Source organism: Podarcis liolepis, assembly GCF_965112155.1.
Source record: "Podarcis liolepis genome assembly, chromosome: 8".
Lineage (NCBI taxonomy): Eukaryota > Metazoa > Chordata > Lepidosauria > Squamata > Lacertidae > Podarcis > Podarcis liolepis.
The window spans coordinates 80,821,238-80,843,008 of record NC_139560.1 but is presented as its reverse complement, the minus strand read 5'-3'; the positions used below and the strand labels follow the sequence as shown (position 1 = coordinate 80,843,008).

At 44.6% G+C, this 21,771-nt stretch overlaps 1 protein-coding gene across 4 annotated transcripts in view; it reads left to right on the top strand.

Annotated features, from left to right (window-relative positions):
* The window catches only part of DNAH5 (dynein axonemal heavy chain 5), a 183,438-nt gene that overhangs the window by 77,659 nt on the left and 84,008 nt on the right, over positions 1-21,771 (top strand). For all 4 annotated transcript variants that reach the window (XM_083518904.1, XM_083518905.1, XM_083518907.1 and 1 more), the window contains 9 exons: positions 718-942; positions 1,730-1,902; positions 4,679-4,857; positions 5,800-5,987; positions 6,902-7,096; positions 8,667-8,801; positions 15,269-15,376; positions 16,123-16,276; positions 18,267-18,413. In XM_083518904.1, the coding sequence (XP_083375030.1) occupies positions 718-942; positions 1,730-1,902; positions 4,679-4,857; positions 5,800-5,987; positions 6,902-7,096; positions 8,667-8,801; positions 15,269-15,376; positions 16,123-16,276; positions 18,267-18,413 (1,504 nt within the window). The remainder of the gene's footprint in view (positions 1-717; positions 943-1,729; positions 1,903-4,678; positions 4,858-5,799; positions 5,988-6,901; positions 7,097-8,666; positions 8,802-15,268; positions 15,377-16,122; positions 16,277-18,266; positions 18,414-21,771) is intronic.

The following is a 21,771-nucleotide window of genomic DNA, read 5'->3' as shown; positions in this document are numbered from 1 at the left end:
ATAAAACCATCAGATCCCAGCTGGCAAAGGTGATGATTGACTTGCCAAAATACAAAAACAAGGAATTGGAGCAGCTGTAAGAGGGAAAAGAAACCCAAGTTGTCCATTGGTTTCCATAACTGGCCCTCTTCCTATCACAGAGGAGTGGCCTTTACACCTCCTACCTTGTAGTGTGACCTTTTGCTTTCAGAGTTGCTTTTTAGACCCTTTACCTTATTTCTCCAAACATAGAGGCAGAATAGGGATCACGGGTTGGGCCACCTCCTTGCAAGCTGATGGCGGGTGTCCTTCCTGGGGTGGTAGCTTGCTCCTTTACTGCCCCTCGCACTCCTGCCTTTTCAGAAGCTTTTGTAGTGGTGGAGTCTGTGTGAAGTCCTCAAGGAGAAGCCCTCACCAAGCCTGCCAAGGAAGAGTTTCAGAACGCACTTCTCCACAAGAAGAAGCGCTTTCTGAAGCCCCCTTTCTGCCTGGTGTCAAAGCCAGGCAGCAGAATGCTGTACCACTGCTAAAGTCTCCCTCACTTGGGTTGCTTCTGCGGTGATGGTGAGAAGGGCAGGACAATTGCAGAAGTCCTGCCTTTTCCATTTCCACTGTCTGAGGCAGCTGCCTCAGCCTGCGTCATGTGTGGGCCGGCTCTGTCGATCAGCAGAAATGGCTTTTTGAAGAACCTGACTTGAACTCTACCTAACTTTTCTGGAAATTCCCCCCCCCCCTAAGGTTGGCTTGTTGGGAATTCAAATGATCTGGACCAGAGACGCTGAAGAAGCTTTGACCAACGCAAAGTACGACAAGAAAATAATGCCAAAAACGAACCAGTTTTTCTTGGACCTCTTGAATACTCTGATAGACATGACGACAAAGGACCTGAGCCCCATAGAACGCATCAAATATGAGACACTGATCACAATTCATGTGCATCAACGGGATATATTTGACGACCTGGTAAAATTACTTTTTATGCATTGAAAATACCTAGGGGGAAAGTAGAAGTATGCTCAATAGGGAATGTACATTAAATCCATTCAGTAAATATAATCCACTAGGGCAAAAATATATTTTTGGTGCTGTCCTAGCAGACCAGTTGTGAACGTGTTTTCATCACTGCTTTAGCTTATGGTTCATATGTAAGGCTTTGCAGTTTTGTATTATCAGTGACGCGGGTGGCACTGTGGTTTAAACCACTGAGCCTAAGGCTTGCTGATTGGAAGGTCGGTGGTTTGAATCCCTGCGATGGGGTGAGTTCCCGTTGTTCGGTCCCAGCTCCTGCCAACCTAGCAGTTCGAAAGCATGTCACAGTGCAAGTAGATAAATAGGCACCGCTCCGGTGGGAAGGTAAACGGTGTTTCCATGTGCTGCTCTGGTTTGCCAGAAGTGGTTTAGCCATGCTGGCCACATGACCCAGAAGCTGTCTGCGGACAAACGCCGGCCCCCTTGGCCTATAGAGCGAGATGAGCGCACAACCCCAGAGTCATCCACGACTGGACCTTACGGTCAGGGATACCTTTACCTTTACCTTATTATCAGATCTGCCTCTTGTTGTGCTCAGTTGCCACTGCCCATGCAACCTTGCTCTCAGTGAGACGTTATCATCTCAAGGCTTTTTCTACAGTCGGCATTCAACTGGCTTCCCTCTCCCTTACATACACTCGACTCAGTTGGCAGGTCTGCCAGATTCCTTCTCAGAAACTCTGTTTATAAAGCCTATGGCAACATGGTCTCTTGTTCCTAGTGCCATATGCATATCAAGAACCCCACAGACTTTGAGTGGCTGAAGCAATGCAGATTTTATTTCAATGAAGATGCGGACAAGATGATGATTAACATCACGGATGTGGCCTTCACGTATCAGAATGAATTTCTGGGCTGCACAGACAGGCTTGTCATCACCCCTCTCACAGACAGGTGAGAAATACTTCTGTCCTTCCTCCTGCTTGACGGATTAGATGCTCTATATGCCAATGTCATTCTCCAGCATATTATTTCGGAGTCTCATTCCGTCTTACTTTAGTGGAGCATTAACTGCGAGGGTTTGTGCAAGGTTTTGAAATCAAGACAGAGAAGAGATTTTCCCTTATAATTCATGACATTTTTATATATTAAAAAAAGAAGTATCGATACATTCATATTCATCTTCAATGAAAGATAAAGAGACATTGTTTCATTCTGGAATGCCAATATATGGTGGTTGTCTTTAGCATATTTCTAGGAAGGAGAGGGGTTTGGATTCCAGATTCCAAGTGTCCAATTGCGGGATCCATTTCAGATTGAAACTCAGACCATCTAGAGTTTACCACTATGCACAATACAACAGGGACTAATGACCAAAACCACTACAGACTCTGGGTTGTGTTTCTGAAGCCCAGTGGGTATCGTGGGAATAGGTCTGGCTATTCTGGATTAAAACCAGAAGAGATTTGGGTGTGTTTGCTAATCACTATGTGTTTTCTTAGTGCTTGACTACAGTAATTTAAAAATGAAAACTTGTTGCTGACACATTTATTTTATCTTTAAATTTTTTAAATGTGCCTTTGGTCTTCTCGCCCAAGATAGCTAATAATAAAATATAAAGTAAAAATCAAGACATCAGCAGGTTAGTAGAACATCAATAGTATTAATACTATGTCTTATGTGAAGCTAGCGTTTTCTGTAGTCACTGCTATTTGCACTAGAATAGATGTTAAAAATAAATCCAGTAAAAGAGGGCACAATCTAACTCCCCTCCCTGCCAGCATGTTAGCTTTTGGATTTCTTAGGTATTATACCTTGTGATTTCTCAGTATTCTGGCTTTTCATTGCGTGTAACTGAGTTGCATGTAACTGAGGCCTGGCAACCACAGCCAGTCAAATCAAACTGTGCTTGAGGACCCCAGTGGCTCAGGTGGGCCTTTCAGCAGCCTGACCTGACTATTCTGTCCCTGTTAGGGCCGGCCTACCTATGAGGTGAGGCAGCTGCCTCAGGCGGCAAGGTCATAGAGGCAGCAGATCTCAATGTTGATCTTTGTTCCCCATCACCACTTGTCCCTGATGTCAGTCTTCCCTGACTCACTTCTTCAGTGTCAGGCAGGGGTGTAGGAAGGGGGGACGGTGTGGACGGCCCGCCCCAGGTGTCTTCCGTGAGGGGGTGACAAAAAGGCAGACCACGGGGAGCTGGTCCCACCACCCCCATGTGTGGTGGTTGGTGCCCCCCGCACAGCTCGCCCCACACCCCCAGGTGCACGGCATGGCTGCCGCTCTGGGTACCCATGCAGCTAACTGGACAAGGGTTGTGCCGGTCGGTTGAGAAGGCGGTCAATTGTTGGGGGAGAAGTCTTTGGAGATGCCACAAATCACGCTTCTTGGCTGTTGGATGAACAGATGGTCCCCAACTCCTACCTTGGGACCGAGGAGAGGGGAGGAGTTTGCCCTCCTGAACATAGCTGTCAACTTACAGATTTGAAAATAAGGGACTAGCAGCCTCAAAAATAAGGGATCAGCAGCCAAAATAAGGGATTTTCCAAGCACAGGTATGTTCAACTTCTGAGCCCCTCCAAGCCAAAGGCAGAAAGCCCAGCTAGCAGCCAAACGAAGCCTCAAGCGGTGGTTCCCACAGCGCAGCAACCCGGCAAAGGGGATGCAGCAAGGAAAACCACCGTCACCTCTCCACTGGGAAGCGCTGAGCAAAGGCGAGTCCCCAGGCAACGCGGCCGATTTGATTGGCACAAGGCATGCAAGCTCCACCCCCAGTCGTTCTTAGATTCCTTATTGGGTGAGGAACGCAGCCAAGCAACACAGTTGGAGCCTCCCTCCTCCCTGGCCGGCAGGGAGGGAGGGAGGGGAGCTGCTTCCTTTGAAACCCGGGAAATTTAAGGGACATCAGCAGCAGCGGGACACAGCGCTGGGATAAGGGACTTTCCTGCCAAATAAGGGACGGTTGACAGCTATGCTTCGGAATCCTTTCTGCTCAGCCTGGCAGGGTTGAGCTTCCTATAGGGACAGAGCCCATGGGAAAGAGAGACAATAGATCCCCGGGAGGGGGCAAAAAAGCCCTCAATTCCCGAACCTATTTTGCATCAGAGGCTCTCTCTCCCCAGGACGCAGTGAGTGGATCTGGGCTGGATCAGTACTTTAGATGTGGGTGAGAAAGAAAGACGACAGAAGAAGAGGAGTTTGTTTTGTTTTGCCCGGGGAACAGAGGGTACCAGCATGGAGTAAGGCAGCGAGAAGGGACTTGGGTAGGTGGGCAGGGAAATGGGAGAGCAGGGGCCTCGGCCTTCGTATTCCCAGCGACTCCATTCCGCCGGAGACAGGGCACTCTTTCCGGCACTGGGCAGGGTCTCCAAAGAGACCACGTGCAACCAAGCAAGTGGGGTGCATTTAGGGTGATGCTGCCTCTTTGCCTTTCAGGTGGTGAAATGTCTTGGGCTGGCCCCACTTCTCCCCTTTGGGCCTGCAGATGGCTATCTTAGTGTTGGGCAGGCAGTGGTGCCACTTTTAAATGGGAGCCAAGCCCAGTTTGCACCTGCAGTGGCCACCCATCATTTTAATTCAGCCAAAATGCAGTGTAGCAGTCCATAGATCCATGAAACACTGGTTTGTGTTGGGGTGTGTGTGCTGAGAGCCCCTTGCAATCCAGCACCAGCCCGCTTTTAAAACTTCCAACTGAGTACAATAAGCACAAATTGCGCTCCTTTTCTTGCAGGTGTTACATCACGTTGGCGCAAGCCTTAGGCATGAGCATGGGGGGAGCGCCAGCAGGTCCCGCAGGAACTGGCAAAACAGAAACAACGAAAGACATGGGGAGATGCCTTGGAAAATACGTTGTGGTCTTCAATTGCTCTGACCAGATGGATTTTCGAGGACTGGGAAGAATCTTTAAAGGTCAGGATGATTTCTGCTATAGAAACCATGACCTTTGATAAAACGCAGTGTTCACATTCAAGTTAGAACATACCATGTGCATGTTATATTTGCTCTTGGGTGTGGAAATGAGTGATGTGAAAGAACAGACATTTTCAAAGGTACGATTTACCACGCACTTAAAATTTCTAACACCGTGGCCTTCTCAGTTCCTGTTGCATGATGTTTCTTCATCTCACAAAACTTCTCTTACCAAATCATTTGTATGTAGGGTTATAGATAATTTGCATGAGTAAAATCCTACTTGTACAAGGCAGTAAAATACTGGCTGCCAATTACTGCTCCCAGGACGTTTCCGAGCACAATTCAAAGTGTTGGTGCTGACATTTAAAGCCCTAAATGGCCTCGGCCCAGTATACCTGAAGGAGCATCTCCATCCCTGTCATTCAGCCCGGATACTGAGGTCCGACGCTGAGGGCCTTTTGGCGGTTCCCTCACTTTGAGAAATGAGGTTATAGTGAACCAGGCAGAGGGCCTTCTCGGTAGTGGCACCTGCCCTGTGGAATGCCCTCCCATCAGTTGTCAAGGAAATAAACTACTACCTGACGTTTAGAAGACGCCTGAAGGCAGTTCTGTTTAGGGAAGCTTTTAATGTTTGATATTTTATTGCTTTTTATTATTAATATTCTGTTGGGAGCGGCCCAGAGTGGCTGGGGAAACCCAGCCAAATGGGCGGGGTATAAATAATAAATTACTATTATTATTTTTATTACTACTACTACTATATATAATATTATATTATCTGAAGTTGTGTTCCATTCTTGAGTGTGCATTCATTAGAACTCACTTCGAGTTAATGTATTTTCCCCCTCTTGAAAGCATTCAAAGTGTCCTTTATCTCTAAATCTTGTAAAATGACCACAACACTGGCTTCTTTATCATAAGGCTTTGCTTTGATTTCAGGTCTTGCTCAGTCTGGATCCTGGGGATGCTTTGACGAGTTTAACCGCATTGACCTACCGGTGTTGTCCGTCGCCGCACAACAAATTGCAATTGTTCTGACATGCAAGAAGGAGCGCAAGAAGAGCTTCATTTTTACAGATGGCGACAGTGTGGAAATGAATCCCGAATTCGGACTCTTTCTGACAATGGTAAGCACTCTGAAGATTTTGATAAGCGATAGTTGTCAGTTCAGAGAAACTGCAGAATTCGCAGTCTCTGTGGTTAGCTGATGAAATATGTGTCAGAGTTGAACTTTGCTCAGAAGTTACATCCCTGACCAAGAAGCCCTTGCCTATATACCATGGAAGAATGAGGGCTGACTGACCTGTTGTTGAGAGGAAGATACCGTTGTACCTTGGAAGTCAAATGGAATCCGTTCCAGATGTCCGTTTGACTTCCAAAACGTTCTGAAACCAAAGCGCGACTTCCGGTTGGCTGCAGCCAATCAAAAGCTGTGGAAGCGCTGTCGGACATTTGGGTTCCAAAGAACGTTCGCAAACCGGACTTCTCACTTCTCACTCCAGGTTTGTGGCGTTCGGGGACCAAAACGTCTGAGTACCAAGGCGTTCAGGATCCAAGGTACAACTCTATTGTGTATTTCCTTAGTTGTGCTGTACTGCTCATTCACTCAGTTTTACAGTGCAAGTGATTCAAACGCTGTCAAGGAAGTGCTTTGGTGAACCAGAAGTAGGGAATCTCTGGCCCACATGTTTTGAATTAGGCTCGGCCAGGGAGGTCATTTTCTGAAAACACCTCCACCTGCCTCATACCTGATATTACATAAGACATGTCTGGGATCACCTAAGGAACTTCCTAGGTGGAATCTAGACACATATAGAAAACGCTGAAAATGCTTTAAAAAAACAACATTTTGAAAAGTATATTGAATTTGCCATAAACTCACCATTGCCATCTAGTGTCACATTTGTATAATGCACCTAAAACACACTTAAAACAGACTGAGCCCATGGTGCAGCCAATGTGGCTTGCTCTCATGTTGAGGATGATGTGAATAGCCGCCATAGTTGTAGTCTGATTGATAACTAATGATCTGATAAACCAGAACCCAGGGTATGCGGGCCGTCAAGAGCTGCCTGAAAACCTGAAGATCAACTTCCGTTCGGTGGCAATGATGGTTCCGGACAGGCAGATCATCATCCGTGTCAAGCTAGCTAGCTGCGGCTTCATTGATAACATTGTGCTTGCGAGGAAGTTCTTTACCCTGTACAAACTCTGCGAGGAACAGTTATCTAAGCAGGTAGGAGTAGTCATGCGCTATGGAAAGCTTCATTCTACCAGTAAAGCTACCAGTAGCCTTTCTAAATGCTGTGGTCCGCAATGTAGATGGTTGGCTGGCTGATTTCTTCTTCTTCTTTTAACATTAGGCTAAAAAATAATATTACTTAAATCATTGCATTTTTGCAAAAACACACACCAAAATCTCACATTGTCAGCTTTGATCAAATTGAACAGGATAGGATTACTTGAGGATATTAAGGATGGGAGAGCAGAAACCAAGAAATAGCAGCTGCCTCTGGATATGAATCACTGAACAGATAGATAATAATCATATTACAGCCAGTACTGCATAAGGACACACTATAGGAGATAATCTGCTGTTTAATGTTCCTAGTGCTATAGAACATCCACGAGATGTTTCCTTTTGGGTTATCTTGATGTTCAAGGAATAGTACATCAATGAATTATTTTTTTACTCCAACTGAAAATGAACCGAAGCTGTGGCAGGAAGGGATTTTAAATAGATGTTGAGAGATGTGATCCTTTGAGGCTTAAAATTTGTGTGTGTGTGTATGTGTGTGCAACAAGGGAGCGCAAGACCCTGTTTTGTGGAAGTTTTTCATTCTTAAAAAAAGTTTTGTTGTACAAGAGAGTTGAATATGTTTCCCACCTTCCGCAGGAACGTTCTTTTAATAAAAAGTGGGTAAAAAAATCCACAGTGCTTCTGCATGCCTCTAGGGGGGGAAAAAGCACAATAATAAAATATGAAAACTCAAAAAAGAAATCGTTTTCTTCTGGGAAAGCTTTATTTGTTGTTTTAATTGTTTTTCTTGCTATAGCACTGGTGCATTTCATTCATCCAGAAGAAAAAGAACCCCCACCCAACTGAAATGCTTTACTTACTTTAAAAAAAAAATTACTTGCTTTTGAATTCATGCTCACTGGGCAACCCTAAGCCAGCCACTGCCAGTCAGCTTAATGCTTGTTTGTGAATATAGAATGGCTTATTTTCCTTGGATACATGTGTAATAAATGGTAAAATTAGGGCAAGAAGTGTTCTTGAGGGATACAAAAATCTCCTTGGAAAAACTTCCTAATATGAGGTATTTCTTGCTTCTTCCCTGCCCTGATCTTCTGCTGTCACTGGTGCCATTTTTTACAGCCAATTTTTCTTTCTCTGTTTGACCTTACCCACTTTGTGGTGAATGTGAAGATGCCATGCATGGCATTATGCAGTCAGGCAGTCATTCAGATTTGGCTATTGGGCTATGTCATGATGATGTAACAAAGGACAAATGAAGCCAGTTGCTCAATGTTTAAAAGGGAAATAGAGGGACCTCATCCTCAGTGGGAGTCAATTGCACTTCATAATAGACTGAAGTGTCATGACAGTAGTTATGGTGTGGCGTTAAATCATATCCTTCATCTTCCTTTTCGATGGAGATTTCTGAAACGAGGATTGCATGCTCAGAAGCAAACCTAAGAACAAAGCTGTCATTTACTCTTTGCAAATTTAGGTCACAGATTATAGAGTGATCTGTCATTGGTGCAAAGGTGTGCCTTTCTAAAAACTTTTGACCTGTTCTCAGGTACATTATGACTTTGGACTGAGGAATATATTGTCAGTGTTGCGGACCTTGGGAGCTGCCAAAAGGTCAAACCCTGATGACACGGAATCCACTATCGTCATGCGTGTGTTGAGAGACATGAATCTTTCTAAGCTGGTAAGTTTGCCATAGATGTACCTGTGCGCTAAAAATGTTTTGGAGGTCTTTCATCAGGTGACCCAATCCTCAAAGATTAATTTCTTAAAATTATAGAATTGTAGAGCTGGAAGGGATCCTGTGTGCCATCTAGCCAAACTCCTACCATGCAAGAATCTCAACACATGGCCCCCATCCAATTTGAAACCATACTGGACCCTGCTTAGCTTTGCAAGTGTGCTATCAGATACATTGCAGTACCACTAGTGGAGCAAGACTGGGTATCAGCTGTTGCTGGTGTTTGGTATGCCCTACCTCCCTGACATTTCTGAAGCCACCTTGGGCTGGAAACTGGCAAGTGATTCTGGGAATGAGCACCAGGAGTTTTAGGGCTTCCTGGATATGGACCAACCTGGTGGAGAGATGCTATGGTAGTATGGGAAGCCAGACATCCAGAGGTACAGTGGTACCTTGGTTTAAGAACAGCTTAGTTTATGAACGGGACACGGGTGGTGCTGTGGGTTAAACCACAGAGCCTAGGACTTGCCAATCAGAAGATCGGCAGTTCGAATCCCCACGATGGGGTGAGCTCCCGTTGCTTGGTCCCTGCTCCTGCCAACCTAGCAGTTCAAAAGCATGTCAAAGTGCAAGTAGATAAATAGGTACTGCTCTGGCGGGAAGGTAAACGGCGTTTCTGTGCGCTGCTCTAGTTCGCCAGAAGCGGCTTAGTCATGCTGGCCACATGATCCAGAAGCTGTATGCCGGCTCCCTCAGCCAATAAAGCGAGATGAGCACTGCAACCCCAGAGTCGGCCACGACTGGACCTAATGGTCAGGGGTCCCTTTACCTTTACCTAGTTTATGAACAGCTTGGATTAAGAACACTGCAAACCCAGAAGTAGGTGTTTTGGTTTGTGAACCTTGCCTTGGAAGCAGAACATGTTGAGTGTGTTCCATTCGTAAATTGAGTCCCCTGGTGCTACGGGAAAGTACACCTTGGTTTAAGAATGCTTTGGTTTAAGAACGACTTCCAGAACGGATTAAGTTCATAAACCAAGGTGCCACTGTATTTAAAGCCAGCTAGAAATGTTTTTTTTATATGAAAGAGAATTGTAAACATTTGAAAACGTTTGTAGGCTTGAATTGAAATGTTTCGTAATGTAAATATAAGGAACTGATTTACTGATAATAAGGTGAAACATTATAATTTGATAAGGGGTAAATAAGTGATTATAGAAATGCGAAGAATATGGAAAGGTATGTGGAAGTCAGAAAGAGGGAGGGAAGGAGGTCGATGCTCTTACAGAGTAATATATTAAGTTATAGAATTATGTAACAAAATGTGAATATGATTTAAGTGGAAAATCCAATAAAAATTGTTTAAAAGAAGAAGAAGAAAGAAATGAGAGAGTGGGAAGAAGAAGGAGAGGAGGGCCAGAGCCAAGAGGAGAGTTGGAGGGAGCAGAGTCAGGCAGTAAAAAAGACAGGATAAGAGAAATGGAGTGGGAAGGCTGGAGTCAACAGTTATGGAGAAGAGAAGTTGCAAAGGGACAGAAGACAGGAAGGGAAGGAGAATCGCGGCTGGAGAACAACAGGGCCACCCAAAGGAGGAGGAGGAGAATGTCCTTGGAAACATGGACCAGGGCTGTGGGCATGGTCACCTCTCACCTTCCTCAGAGAAACAGAAGCCGAAAGCCCCCGAAAACGACCCCCAGATGCTGGTGATGACAGTTAAGGAATAAGGGGATCTTTGTGGACTCATTCAAGGTCATGGAACTGGATGGAGAGGAGAGCTCCCTAAAAAAATGCTAGGAAATACTGTTGTACCTTGGGCTATGGTGGGAACATAGAGAAGTCCTTTAGCACTGGGGATTACAGAGGAAAGAAAGCTCGTTTGCCTGTTTGACACAATGTGCCCTCTCATGAGTCGCTGGAAAGGACTTTGAAGTGCTTCTCTTCCGGGAACTTCCGGGTTGGCGCCATTGCCGAATGGCAGACTCCCTCCGAGCTCCGGAGGGAGTCTGCTCGGCAGGGGCTGGGTCCTACCGCGCCGGCGACGCGGGGACCCTTAAAAACCACGGGCACGGAGCCCGTGGACATGGGGACTCGGCTGGTACCGTTAGCGCCCTCCCGACTCGTGAAGGAGCCTTTTTAAAGGCTACGGATCGGGTGCCGGGGAGTGGCGTGGTGCTGTGAGTCTATCGCTTCCCCTGCCGAGCGCAGCCGCATGCCATTCGGTGGAGAGCGCTGGCTTCTTCCATTGGAAATTCGGCTATTTAACAACAACCCGTGAGTAATTGGGTAACTGGGTATAAAAGGAGAAAAAAAGGAATTTTTTTTCGGATTCGGCACGAGCGGGGGGGGGGATCTAAAAAGGAAGTCAGTCCCCTCCCTGATTGTAAACATGCTAAAACAAGGACTGAGAAACCAAGATCGATTCAGAAGCTTATTGCTGACAAAAAATATCAATTCCACGATGGGATACTACAAGAATTGTGCTGGAGGAGAAAAGTCGAGGGTGAGAGGGAAAAGGCAACCCCCCCCCTGGGAACCGGGGCGATTCGGAGAACCTGGCGGAGAGAGATGGAGAATTTGACAGCTGTCAAAGTAGCTGTCAAATCTCGAGAATATAAAGAGGACTTTGTTATAAGTATTTTGCTGATAAATTTTGTTACAATTGGATATAAAAATGGATACAAAATGTTGGGGGGAAAAAGAAACAACAACTTGACTTTTGGATTAGAGGATACAAAGTTACTGCAACCCCCCTAGAGGGGCTTTGGGACATTACAAGTGGCGTATGTGGAAAACTACTCCGGGAGGTGTACAGGTCTTATCTCCTGGGAAAGCAGCTAAACTGAAATATTGCTTTGTCTACAGAGGTGACAACACAATAGAATTTTTCTATTGAAGCAAGGTAGGAACTGGACGTAAGTTTTTGTTCCTGAATAACAAACCTCTGTAGATATTAGATTTCGGAATAAGAATGGTTTTGCAGCTGAACAAGACAGAAGCCTGAGAAAGTAAGAAATAAAAGAGCAAAGGATCAACTACGCCACGGAAAGAACAATGGGAGGAGCAACTACGACCAAAGGAAATTAAAGGCCTCTATTGGACTGGATTTTTGAAGTTAAACAGCATCAAAACAAGTAAATTTAAAGAAAACCGGCAAGATGGATTGAGGAAAATCTGGCTGTGGATTTGAGACCTCCAGGCCGACAACATACAGACTGATGGACATGGGGAATCCAAACCGGGGAAGGGAGGGGGAATTTTAGAATCCAAAGGCTATGTAACCAACTTTTTGAATCTTCTTCTATTTTCTATTTTTTATCTTTCTATATAATTTTGGTATTTTGATTTAACATGTGTTAAAAAAAAGGGGGGGGGGAATTCGTGGAAGGAAATGGGGTAGATCTTGGGGGAAAAACTTTTTCTCTATTCTGTTAAAGATGAGGAGTGATGTTAAGATTGTAATTTAAATTGGCTAATAGGCACAACATATTAGGTTTAAATTGGGAATGAGAACTTGTGGAACCAACTTAGGGAAAGGGGAATACAGTCGGGAGGGGAAGGAGGGAATCCCAGAAAGAAGGTTATGAAAATAAGGGTGTAAAATTGGTTTTTCTTTTTCTCTCTTTTCTTTATCTTTTCTATTTTTTCTGTTCTGTTATTATTGGAAACTTTAATAAATATGATTATAAAATAAAATAAAATGAAGTTCTTCTCTTCCCAGAAGTCAAGGAAGGGCTTTCTCTGTTATGAAATGTTATTTCCAGGGAAGTTGGTCTGGTGCCCGCTCAGTGTCCTCCTGGTGCCAGGTGAAAAAGGTCTTCTGACTTCTGCAAGCCTTTCAAAAGGATGGCTTGAGTTTTGAGGCTTTATTCCATTTCTGCGATTTTATTCAGGGTTCCCTCCCCCCCTCCCTTGGCCTTGCGGCTTTTGATAACATTGTTTTCAAGGCATATTTTATGTTTTATTGTTAATATGCTTATTTGTGCTAGTTGCCTTGGTAGTAGCAATTCTGCAGGCGGCATAGCAAGTGAGTGAATGAATACATTGTGCAAATTCAGTCTTTTGGTCTGTTTGAAAGCTGAATGGAGAAATAGGTTGGAATAATCAATGCAGCAAGCTTTTCTTAGGCAATTCCTTTGTCTTAATTTGTGCTTCCAAAATAACTTATGTAACAGCTGGCTACTTATCCTCTGATTTGCTTAAGCAGCTGTGAGTATTAAACCCATTGTTCTATCGATGAAGAAGTATTTTTCTATCTTTTCTAGACTTCTTTACCTTTCCCTTCCTCCTTCGCTGCCACCAAATGGCGGCTCCTGAAACTCAGTTTTTCACTCACAATACATCCATCCTTGTGTCCGTGTTGGTGTTGTCAATGAGATGAGTGACAGCCGATAGAATATGTTTTGAGAAAGAGTGCAAAGTGCTGGTTCTAAGTGTTACAGATATAAATATGTATTTATAGCATTTGTACCCTGCTCTCTCTCTCTCTCTCTCCCTCCCTCCCTCCCTCCCTCCCTCCCTCCCTCCCTCCCCCCTCTCTCTCTCACACAGAGTTCCAATCCTTAGGCTTACAATCCTAAAGACAGCACAAAAGGAAAAAGGAACAAGGAGGGAAGAGGGGTGTGTAGAAATAACGGAGATGACATGGGAGTTGATGGTGGAAGTGAGCTGTGTAGGAGCAAGCTAGCTTTGAGCTATGCAGAGCCTCTTTTTATTAGCAAGATACACAAAACCAGCAAGATACATTCAGGGCTTTGCCCTTGGTTGTTGTTTAGTCGTTTAGTCGTGTCCGACTCTTTGTGACCCCATGGACCAGAGCATGCCAGGCACTTCTGTCTTCCACTGCCTCCCGCAGTTTGGTCAAACTCATGCTGGTAGCTTCGAGAACACTGTCCAACCATCTCGTCCTCTGTCGTCCCCTTCTCCTTGTGCCCTCCATCTTTCCCAACATCAGGGTCTTTTCCAGGGAGTCTTCTCTTCTCATGAGGTGGCCAAAGTATTGGAGCCTCAGCTTCAGGATCTGTCCTTCCAGTGAGCACTCGGGGCTGATTTCCTTCAGAATGGATAGGTTTGATCTTCTTGCAGTCCATGGGATTCTCAAGAGTCTCCTCCAGCACCATAATTCAAAAGCATGCTTTGCCCTTTACACTTATCCAATCCCGAGCCACCTGGGTGTTGCCTAGTTATCTACGCAAATTGCTCCACCATGTCATGTTTCCATTGCAGGGGAAAATACCTCCTTTGCAAAGGAGGTAAAGGTCAGGGCATGGAACACTTCTGAGGAGACCAAAGGTCAAGGAGTGGGCATTTGGGCTAGACAAGCTGTGGCTTGTCTTATACTGCAGGGGAGGGTGTGCCCTCACCCTGAGAGCCAGGGGGGAATTCTGAAAGTTAAACAGCAGTTCTTATGGAAACAGGGCAAAGGCAGGAGGCACCGAATGGAACTGGTCTTGTGGCAGGGCTAATAATAATAATAATAATAATAATAATAATAATAATAATAATTTATTATTTATACCCCGCCCATCTGGCTCAGTTTCCCCAGCCACTCTGGGCGGCTCCCAATCAAATGTTAAAAACAGTACAGCATTAAATATTAAAAACTTCCCTAAACAGGGCTGCCTTCAGATGTCTTTTAAAGATAGGATAGCTGCTTATTTCCTTGACATCTGAAGGGAGGGTGTTCCACAGGGTGGGCGCCACTACTGAGAAGGCCCTCTGTCTGGTTCCCTGTAACCTCACTTCTTGCAATGAGGGAACCACCAGAAGGCCTTTGGTGCTGGGGGTGAGACGTTCCTTCGGGTATACAGGACCGAGGTCGTTTAGGGCTTTAAAGGTCAGCACCAACACTTTGAATTGTGCTTGGAAACTACTGGGAGCCAATTCAGGTCTCTCAGGACCGGTGTTATGTGGTCCCGGCGGCCACTCCCAGTCACCAGTCTAGCTGCCGCATTCTGGATTAATTGCAGTTTCCGGGTCACCTTCAAAGGTAGCCCCATGTAGAGCGCATTGCAGTAGTCCAAGCGGGAGATAGTGATGAAATGAGACAACCTGATGGAGTGTCTGCTTCCAGGTGACAGCCGAGCTAGATGAGGCCGGATGCAGCAGACCTTTCAGTAATAGGGTTGCTGTATCACAAGCTTCCAGACCTCTTCATTTAATGCCTCTGGATGCTGTCATTTTCAGATATTTCCCTTACCTTGTCTGCTGTATTTTTTCTCACACTGTCCTTCCTCTTGCCTATCAATGTCCTCACCTTTCCCCCCTCTCCAGGCTGCTTAGACTGGAAACTGTGTCTTATCTTTGCCAGCAATGCTGTGGAAATGTTAGGCATATTGGTGAGTTGACGCTCTCCTGTGCGGTACAAAATAGTGGATTTGGCAACACATTATTATGAAGGATCTTAATGAAGCTAAGCATTGTGTTACAGAAAGCAATACCTTTTCTATTGACATTTCTGTGTTGCTTTGGCAGATCGATGAAGACGAGCCCTTATTTCTGAGTCTGATTGAAGACCTTTTCCCAAGTATTCAACTTGACAAGGCAGGCTATCCGGAGCTCGAAGCTGCTATTAGCAAACAGGTAATGATTATAAATGTTTACATACTGCTTCTTCGGCTGGACAAAAGACTTTGGCTCAATGAATGAATCCCTTGGGAGGGGAAAAACCTGAATCCCCAACATAAAAAAATTAAATTGAGTGGGTGCTTTGTTGAAAGCATGAATAAAAATCCCAGGAGGTTTATCTTCACTTTGGATTAAGGTAAAGGTAAAGGGAGACCTGACCATTAGGTCCAGTCGTGACCGACTCTGGGGTGGTGGCGCTCATCTTGCTTTATTGGCCAAGGGAGCCGGCTTACAGCTTCTGGATCATGTGGCCAACATGACTAAGCCGCTTCTGGCGAACCAGAGCAGCGCATGGAAAAATTATACAAAAAAAGAGAGAAACTTATAATTAAGGCTGCAATCCTGTCCTTGAATTTCACCAATTGAGGGTTTCCTGGTTTGGCAGAAGCCCTGCCTGCTGGGCCAGCAGATTTGTCAGTGCAACAGCCTGGATATGGCGGTGGAACCCTCTGCTGGTGTAGATAAACCCCACTGGTCAAGATAAACTGGCAGAATGGCTAAAAAAGGGGCTGAGTCATGGACAGAGGGGGAGACACACGCTTCCACCAGATCTGCTACCAGACCCTAGTGATGGTGCAACTTTTCAGCATCTCTGCATCTGACACAACGTTTCCCTCTCATTGAATTCAATGGAAGTGTCTGCCAATGAGCTGCGTAGATGGAGCAGTCAATCACGATATGATTCTTGGTGATCACGACAGGTTGAAGAAGCTGGCTTAATTAACCACCCCCCGTGGAGACTGAAAGTTATCCAGCTGTTTGAGACGCAAAGGGTGAGGCATGGCATGATGGCTCTGGGTCCCAGTGGTGCAGGGAAAACAACATGCATCCACACACTGATGAAATCTATGACAGGTATGCAAAACACGCTTGATGAGTAAAACGATGCCTTTTTTAAGGATGCAACTGTGGTAACATTGGGTTGGAGGTACATGTTGGATCTCAGTTTTCAAAGGACCCAGTCTTACTCAACTAAAACGTATTGTGTCTTGAGACCCCAAGCCAGCCCCCCGTGAAATAACTACACACGGACACAGAATTAAGGTAACATTAAGGTCACAACTTTATTGATTGCAAATTAAATGTGAGTGGTATTGGCATAGGCATTGGCTGAAGACTATAACAGACTTCTGCCCCAGTTGACAGAGTCTATGTATGTAAACCCATTGAGGCAGCAACATCGGGGTTTTGCCCGACAGAAGCTTACTGCGAGGTTCCTGTGATCCCGGCATGACCCTAGCCCATCAAGGGGACTTCGGACGAGATCCGGGACCCCCAGATTCCTTTAACGGAATACCTTTTTATCATTGAGGAGCAGGTGATGACCACACCTCCCCTCCACACACAAAATTAAGCCAATGCCTAACCGCTAAACCTGGAAAGTTGTGATGATTGCTAAGGGGGTAGCAAGAACCAAGTGGCCAGTGCCAATTTGCCAAATGGATAAAAATTCCTACCCGGCCCCTGTCCCAAGACAGGCGACTCACACATAGTCCAAAGCAAGGCCGAGAACCTACACTAAGGGCGGGAGGGCGGGTGTTCAGCAGCACCAATCAAGTGCCTAGGACACTCTTGCGCTGATGCTTATATAATTCCTTAACCACCCCCACCCCTTTCCTGATTGGCTGTGACCCGTGATGCCTATTTAGAGAAATGAAACTTAGACCTAGAAATGAAACCTACTAAGTCAGGGGTCTGTCCAGGGGCCCAGTCACAAGAAGGATCATCTTCTGAGGACGATCCCATTTTTAAACAGTGTGGAGACAGATTCTGAAGACGCTGAGTTTTCTTTGTTTTGGGGAATTGTGATGACATGGTGGTGACAGACGGTGTCAGAAGCAAGTTACTATGGTAGCAGCAGAATCTAAACGGATCGTTGTTACTAAGGGTTTTGTGGTAACCAGAGAGTGCTTGCGAAGGGTAGCAATGAATGGAAGATGCGAAGAAAGCTGAGGAACTTTTGTATTGTGGGATACCAGTATTTTTTCTTTAAAAATGCCAGATTTCAAATATAATAGTTTTCCCATTGCCGAACTACCAGTAAATAGTCAATGTTGGACATTAGCGCCTACCTGGTTTTGGATAGGTTGGCTTAGCAAACTCTGAGATGAGTTAGACGGTATGTTAAATTCAAAGGATGTTAATCTCGGGGAGAGGAAAGGATGGCAACTTAATGTTGATGCAGTTTCCTCCAGGGCCACCTCTGTGGGTAGCTAGGGTGGCCAATAAAACAATGGGACATGCTCATTACCGGGAAAGTGGTGTTTTTCCCTATGGAAGACTCCTCTCCCCAAAAGAAGTACCCAGAATCTGTGATGAGGCCTGCAAGAGATAAACTCTGGGGTGGAAAGCAGAAGGAAAGGGAAGAGACTTAGCTTGGCACATAGGCAAACCACTGGTTCATTTAGCTCAATATTCTCTATACTGGCAGGCAAAGGTGCTCCTGGATTTCAGAAATCAGTATTAAGTACAGTATATAGGCGATACACCTAAAATCCTGAGCATATAAATGCAGGCTTTTAAGTTAACATACCGATTCAGGGTGTAAACCTAACTTTTGGAAGCCAGCATAATATGTGCTGGCTTAAGCTAAAATGGCATAAAGTGTGCTAGATTCTCTGTTCGGGAGTGAGGCTCTGGCCACTTGCGCCAGCCCAGGCCTGGAAGAGAGAAAACAAGCCTTTAAAATAGAGTTTGACTTACACCATTCTTTTTGCCAGTGTAAGTTTTGCCAGGTCACATGACTGAGCTGAAGGGAGTTACAATCCAGTGTAATGCTATTCTCTGCTACCTTAAATCATCATCTTCTTCTTCCTCTTCCTCTTCCATTTCGAAACTTCTACAGACTGTGGGCAGCCTCATCGTGAAATGAGAATGAATCCGAAGGCCATCACTGCACCACAGATGTTTGGACGCCTCGATGTCGCAACCAATGACTGGACAGATGGGATTTTTTCCACTCTTTGGAGGAAAACTTTGAGAGCTAAGAAAGGTACTTAAAACCTCAGTGCTTTTAAAGATGAATGGGAACCTTTTACAAAGTATTTAAAGATGCAAGAAAGTGAATTGGACTCCTTGGCAGGTTTTGAATAAACACTCACAAACTTTTTATTGATAACAACCAGTTAGATAAATGAAGGATCTATACAATTTTGTAACATGCAGAGAATTACATTTATAGAGAAACCAGAGATTGGAACTGAGGGAAGTCAGGGTGGGGTGGGGAGGGTGGGTTTTATGGGAGGGAGGGAGAAAAATGGGGGGGGGGGTTAAGGATGATATGTTTCAAGATAATATGTTTTGTTTAAATTCCTAATAAAAAAAATATTCCAAAACAAAACAAAACAAAAACCTCAGTGCTGAACTTTAAATCAGGGACCAGGTAATCTGCACACTCTAGTTGTTGCTCAACTACAGTTTCTCTCCACCTTGGCTGTTGGGCCATTCTGGCTGCAGTTGATGGGAGCTGGAGTCCAATACATGTGGAGGGCTAAGGGTTCCCCACATCCCACCCTTGAGGAAGACCATCAGCTACTCATACCAACATAAGAAGAGTCTGCTGGATCCGGCCAATGGCTCCTGAAGCCCAGCATCCTGTTCTCACAGGGGCCAAGGGGCCGGTGGGAAACCAGCGAGCAGCAACTGATCACAAGAGCTCTCTCTGCTCCTGTGGCTTCCGGTGCTTGGTGTTCAGAAGCATAACTACCATGACTAGTACCCACTGGTGGCCTTCTCATGTTTTGTCCAGTCCTCTTTTAAGTTACCGTATTTTTTGCTCTATAAGACGCACCAGACCACAAGACGCACCTAGTTTTTGGAGGAGGAAAACAAGAAGAAAAATATTCTGAATCTCAGAAGCCAGAACACCAAGAGGGATCGCTGTGCAGTGAAAGCAGCAATCCCTCTTGTTGTTCTGGCTTCTGGGATAGCCGCGCAGCCTGCATTCGCTCCAGAAGATGCACATACATTTCCCCTTACTTTTTAGAAGGGAAAAAGTAAGTTCTATAGAGCAAAAAATACGGTAATTATTTGTGTAAGGTAAAAGGATCCCTGACCATTAGGTCCAGTCGTGACCGACTTTGTTTTTTTTAAAATAATTTTTTTAATTGGTTTTTCACAGTTTTTATAAACACAAACAATACACAACACAAACAAACAAGCAAGCACACAAACAAACATGTATAGTTTCATATCCTTTTTTCTTAAACCTTACTTCACCGACTTCCCCATACCTCCCCTTTCTACATCCCAATTTCCAAATTTGTTTCAGCAAATCCTAGCCCTTGGTTTTATCAAGTTTCCCCCTTATTCTTTTCTTTTACTTAACCTTTTACAGCTGTAATCCCCTTTTTTTCTAAAACCTCAACATTTTAGCATTCATTAATTTTACAATATTTCTTAAGATAAATTTTGAATTTCTTCCAATCTTCATCCGCCGTCTCTTTCCCCTGGTCGCGGATTCTGCCGGTCATTTCAGCCAGTCCCATATAGTCTATCACCTTCATCTGCCATTCTTCCAGAGTGGGTAGATCTTGAGTCTTCCAATGCTTTGCGATGAGTACTCTTGCTGCTGTGGTAGCGTACATAAAAAAAGTTCTGTCTTTCTTTGGCACCAATTGGCCGACAATGCCCAAGAGAAAGGCCCCTGGTTTCTTAGGGAAAGTACATTTAAGTACCTTTTTCATTTCATTATATATAATTTCCCAGAAAACCTTAATCTTCAGGCACGTCCACCAAAGGTGATAGAAAGTACCTTCAATTTCTTTACATTTCCAACACTTATTGTCAGGCAAATGGTAGATTTTTGCTAGCTTGACTGGGGTCATGTACCACCTATAGATCATTTTCATAATATTTTCTTTTAAGGCATTACATGCCGTAAATTTTAAACCGATGGTCCACAACTGTTCCCAGTCAGCAAAGATGATGTTATGACCAATGTCCTGTGCCCACTTAATCATGGCTGATTTAACTGTTTCATCTTGTGTATTCCATTTCAGCAACAAGTTATACATTCTTGACAAATTCTTAGCATTGGGTTCTAACAGTTCTGTTTCTAATTTTGATTTCTCCACCTGGAAGCCAATTTTCCTGTCTTGTTTGTAAACCTCCATTATTTGATAATAGTGGAGCCAGTCTCGTACTTTAGCCTTCAATTTCTCATAACTCTGTAATTTCAATTTATCACCCTCTTGTTCCAAAATTTCCCAATATCTTGGCCATTTAGCCTCCATATTGAGTTTTTACACAGCTTTAGCCTCCATTGGTGACAACCACCTTGGGGTTTTATTTTCCAACAAATCTTTATATCTGATCCAGACATTATATAATGCTTTCCTAACGATGTGATTTTTAAAAGCTTTGTGCGCTTTAACCTTATCATACCATAGATATGCATGCCATCCAAGTACATTATTAAAACCTTCCAAGTCCAAGATATCTGTGTTCTCGAGGAGCAACCACTCTTTCATCCAGAAAAAAGCTGCTGATTCATAGTACAGTTTTAAGTCCGGCAGGGCAAATCCCCCTCTTTCCTTTGCATCCGTTAAGATCTTAAATTTTATCCTGGGTTTTTTGCCCTGCCAGACAAATTTCGAAATGTCCTTCTGCCACCTCTTGAAACAGTCCATCTTGTCAAGAATTTGCAATGCTTGAAACAAAAATAACATTCTAGGCAATACATTCATCTTAATAACTGCAATTCGGCCTAACAAGGAAAGCTTCAAATTTGACCATATTTCTAGATCCTTTTTGACTTCTGACCAACATTTCTCATAATTATCTTTAAACAAATTCACATTCTTAGATGTCATATTGACCCCTAAATATTTCACCTTCTTAACCACTGTCAAACCTGTTTCATTCTGGAACCTCTCCCTTTCCATGACTGTTAAGTTTTTCTCCAAAACTTTAGTTTTTTGTTTATTCAGTTTAAATCCGGCAACTTGACCAAATTCTTGAATTAGCTCTAAAACCCTTTTCGTACCAGTGTCTGGCTCTTGTAAAGTAAGTACCAAGTCATCTGTGAAGGCCCTTAACCAGTCGTGACCGACTTTGGGGTTGCAGCGCTCATCTTGCTTTATTGGCCGAGGGAGCCAGCGTACAGCTCAGGGTCATGTGGCCAGCATGACTAAGCCACTTCTGGCAAACCAGAGCAGCGCACGGAAACGCTGTTAACCTTCCCGCCAGAGCGGCACCTACTGTATTTTCGCCCTATAGGACGCTCCGTCCCATAAGGCGCACCTAGTTTTTTTTGGGGGTGGGAAATAAATGGGAAAAAATTTATTCCCCCCCCAGGCACGGGGCTGGGGCGGGGGAAGTCCGAGCTTCCCCCAACCCCAGCCCCCAGA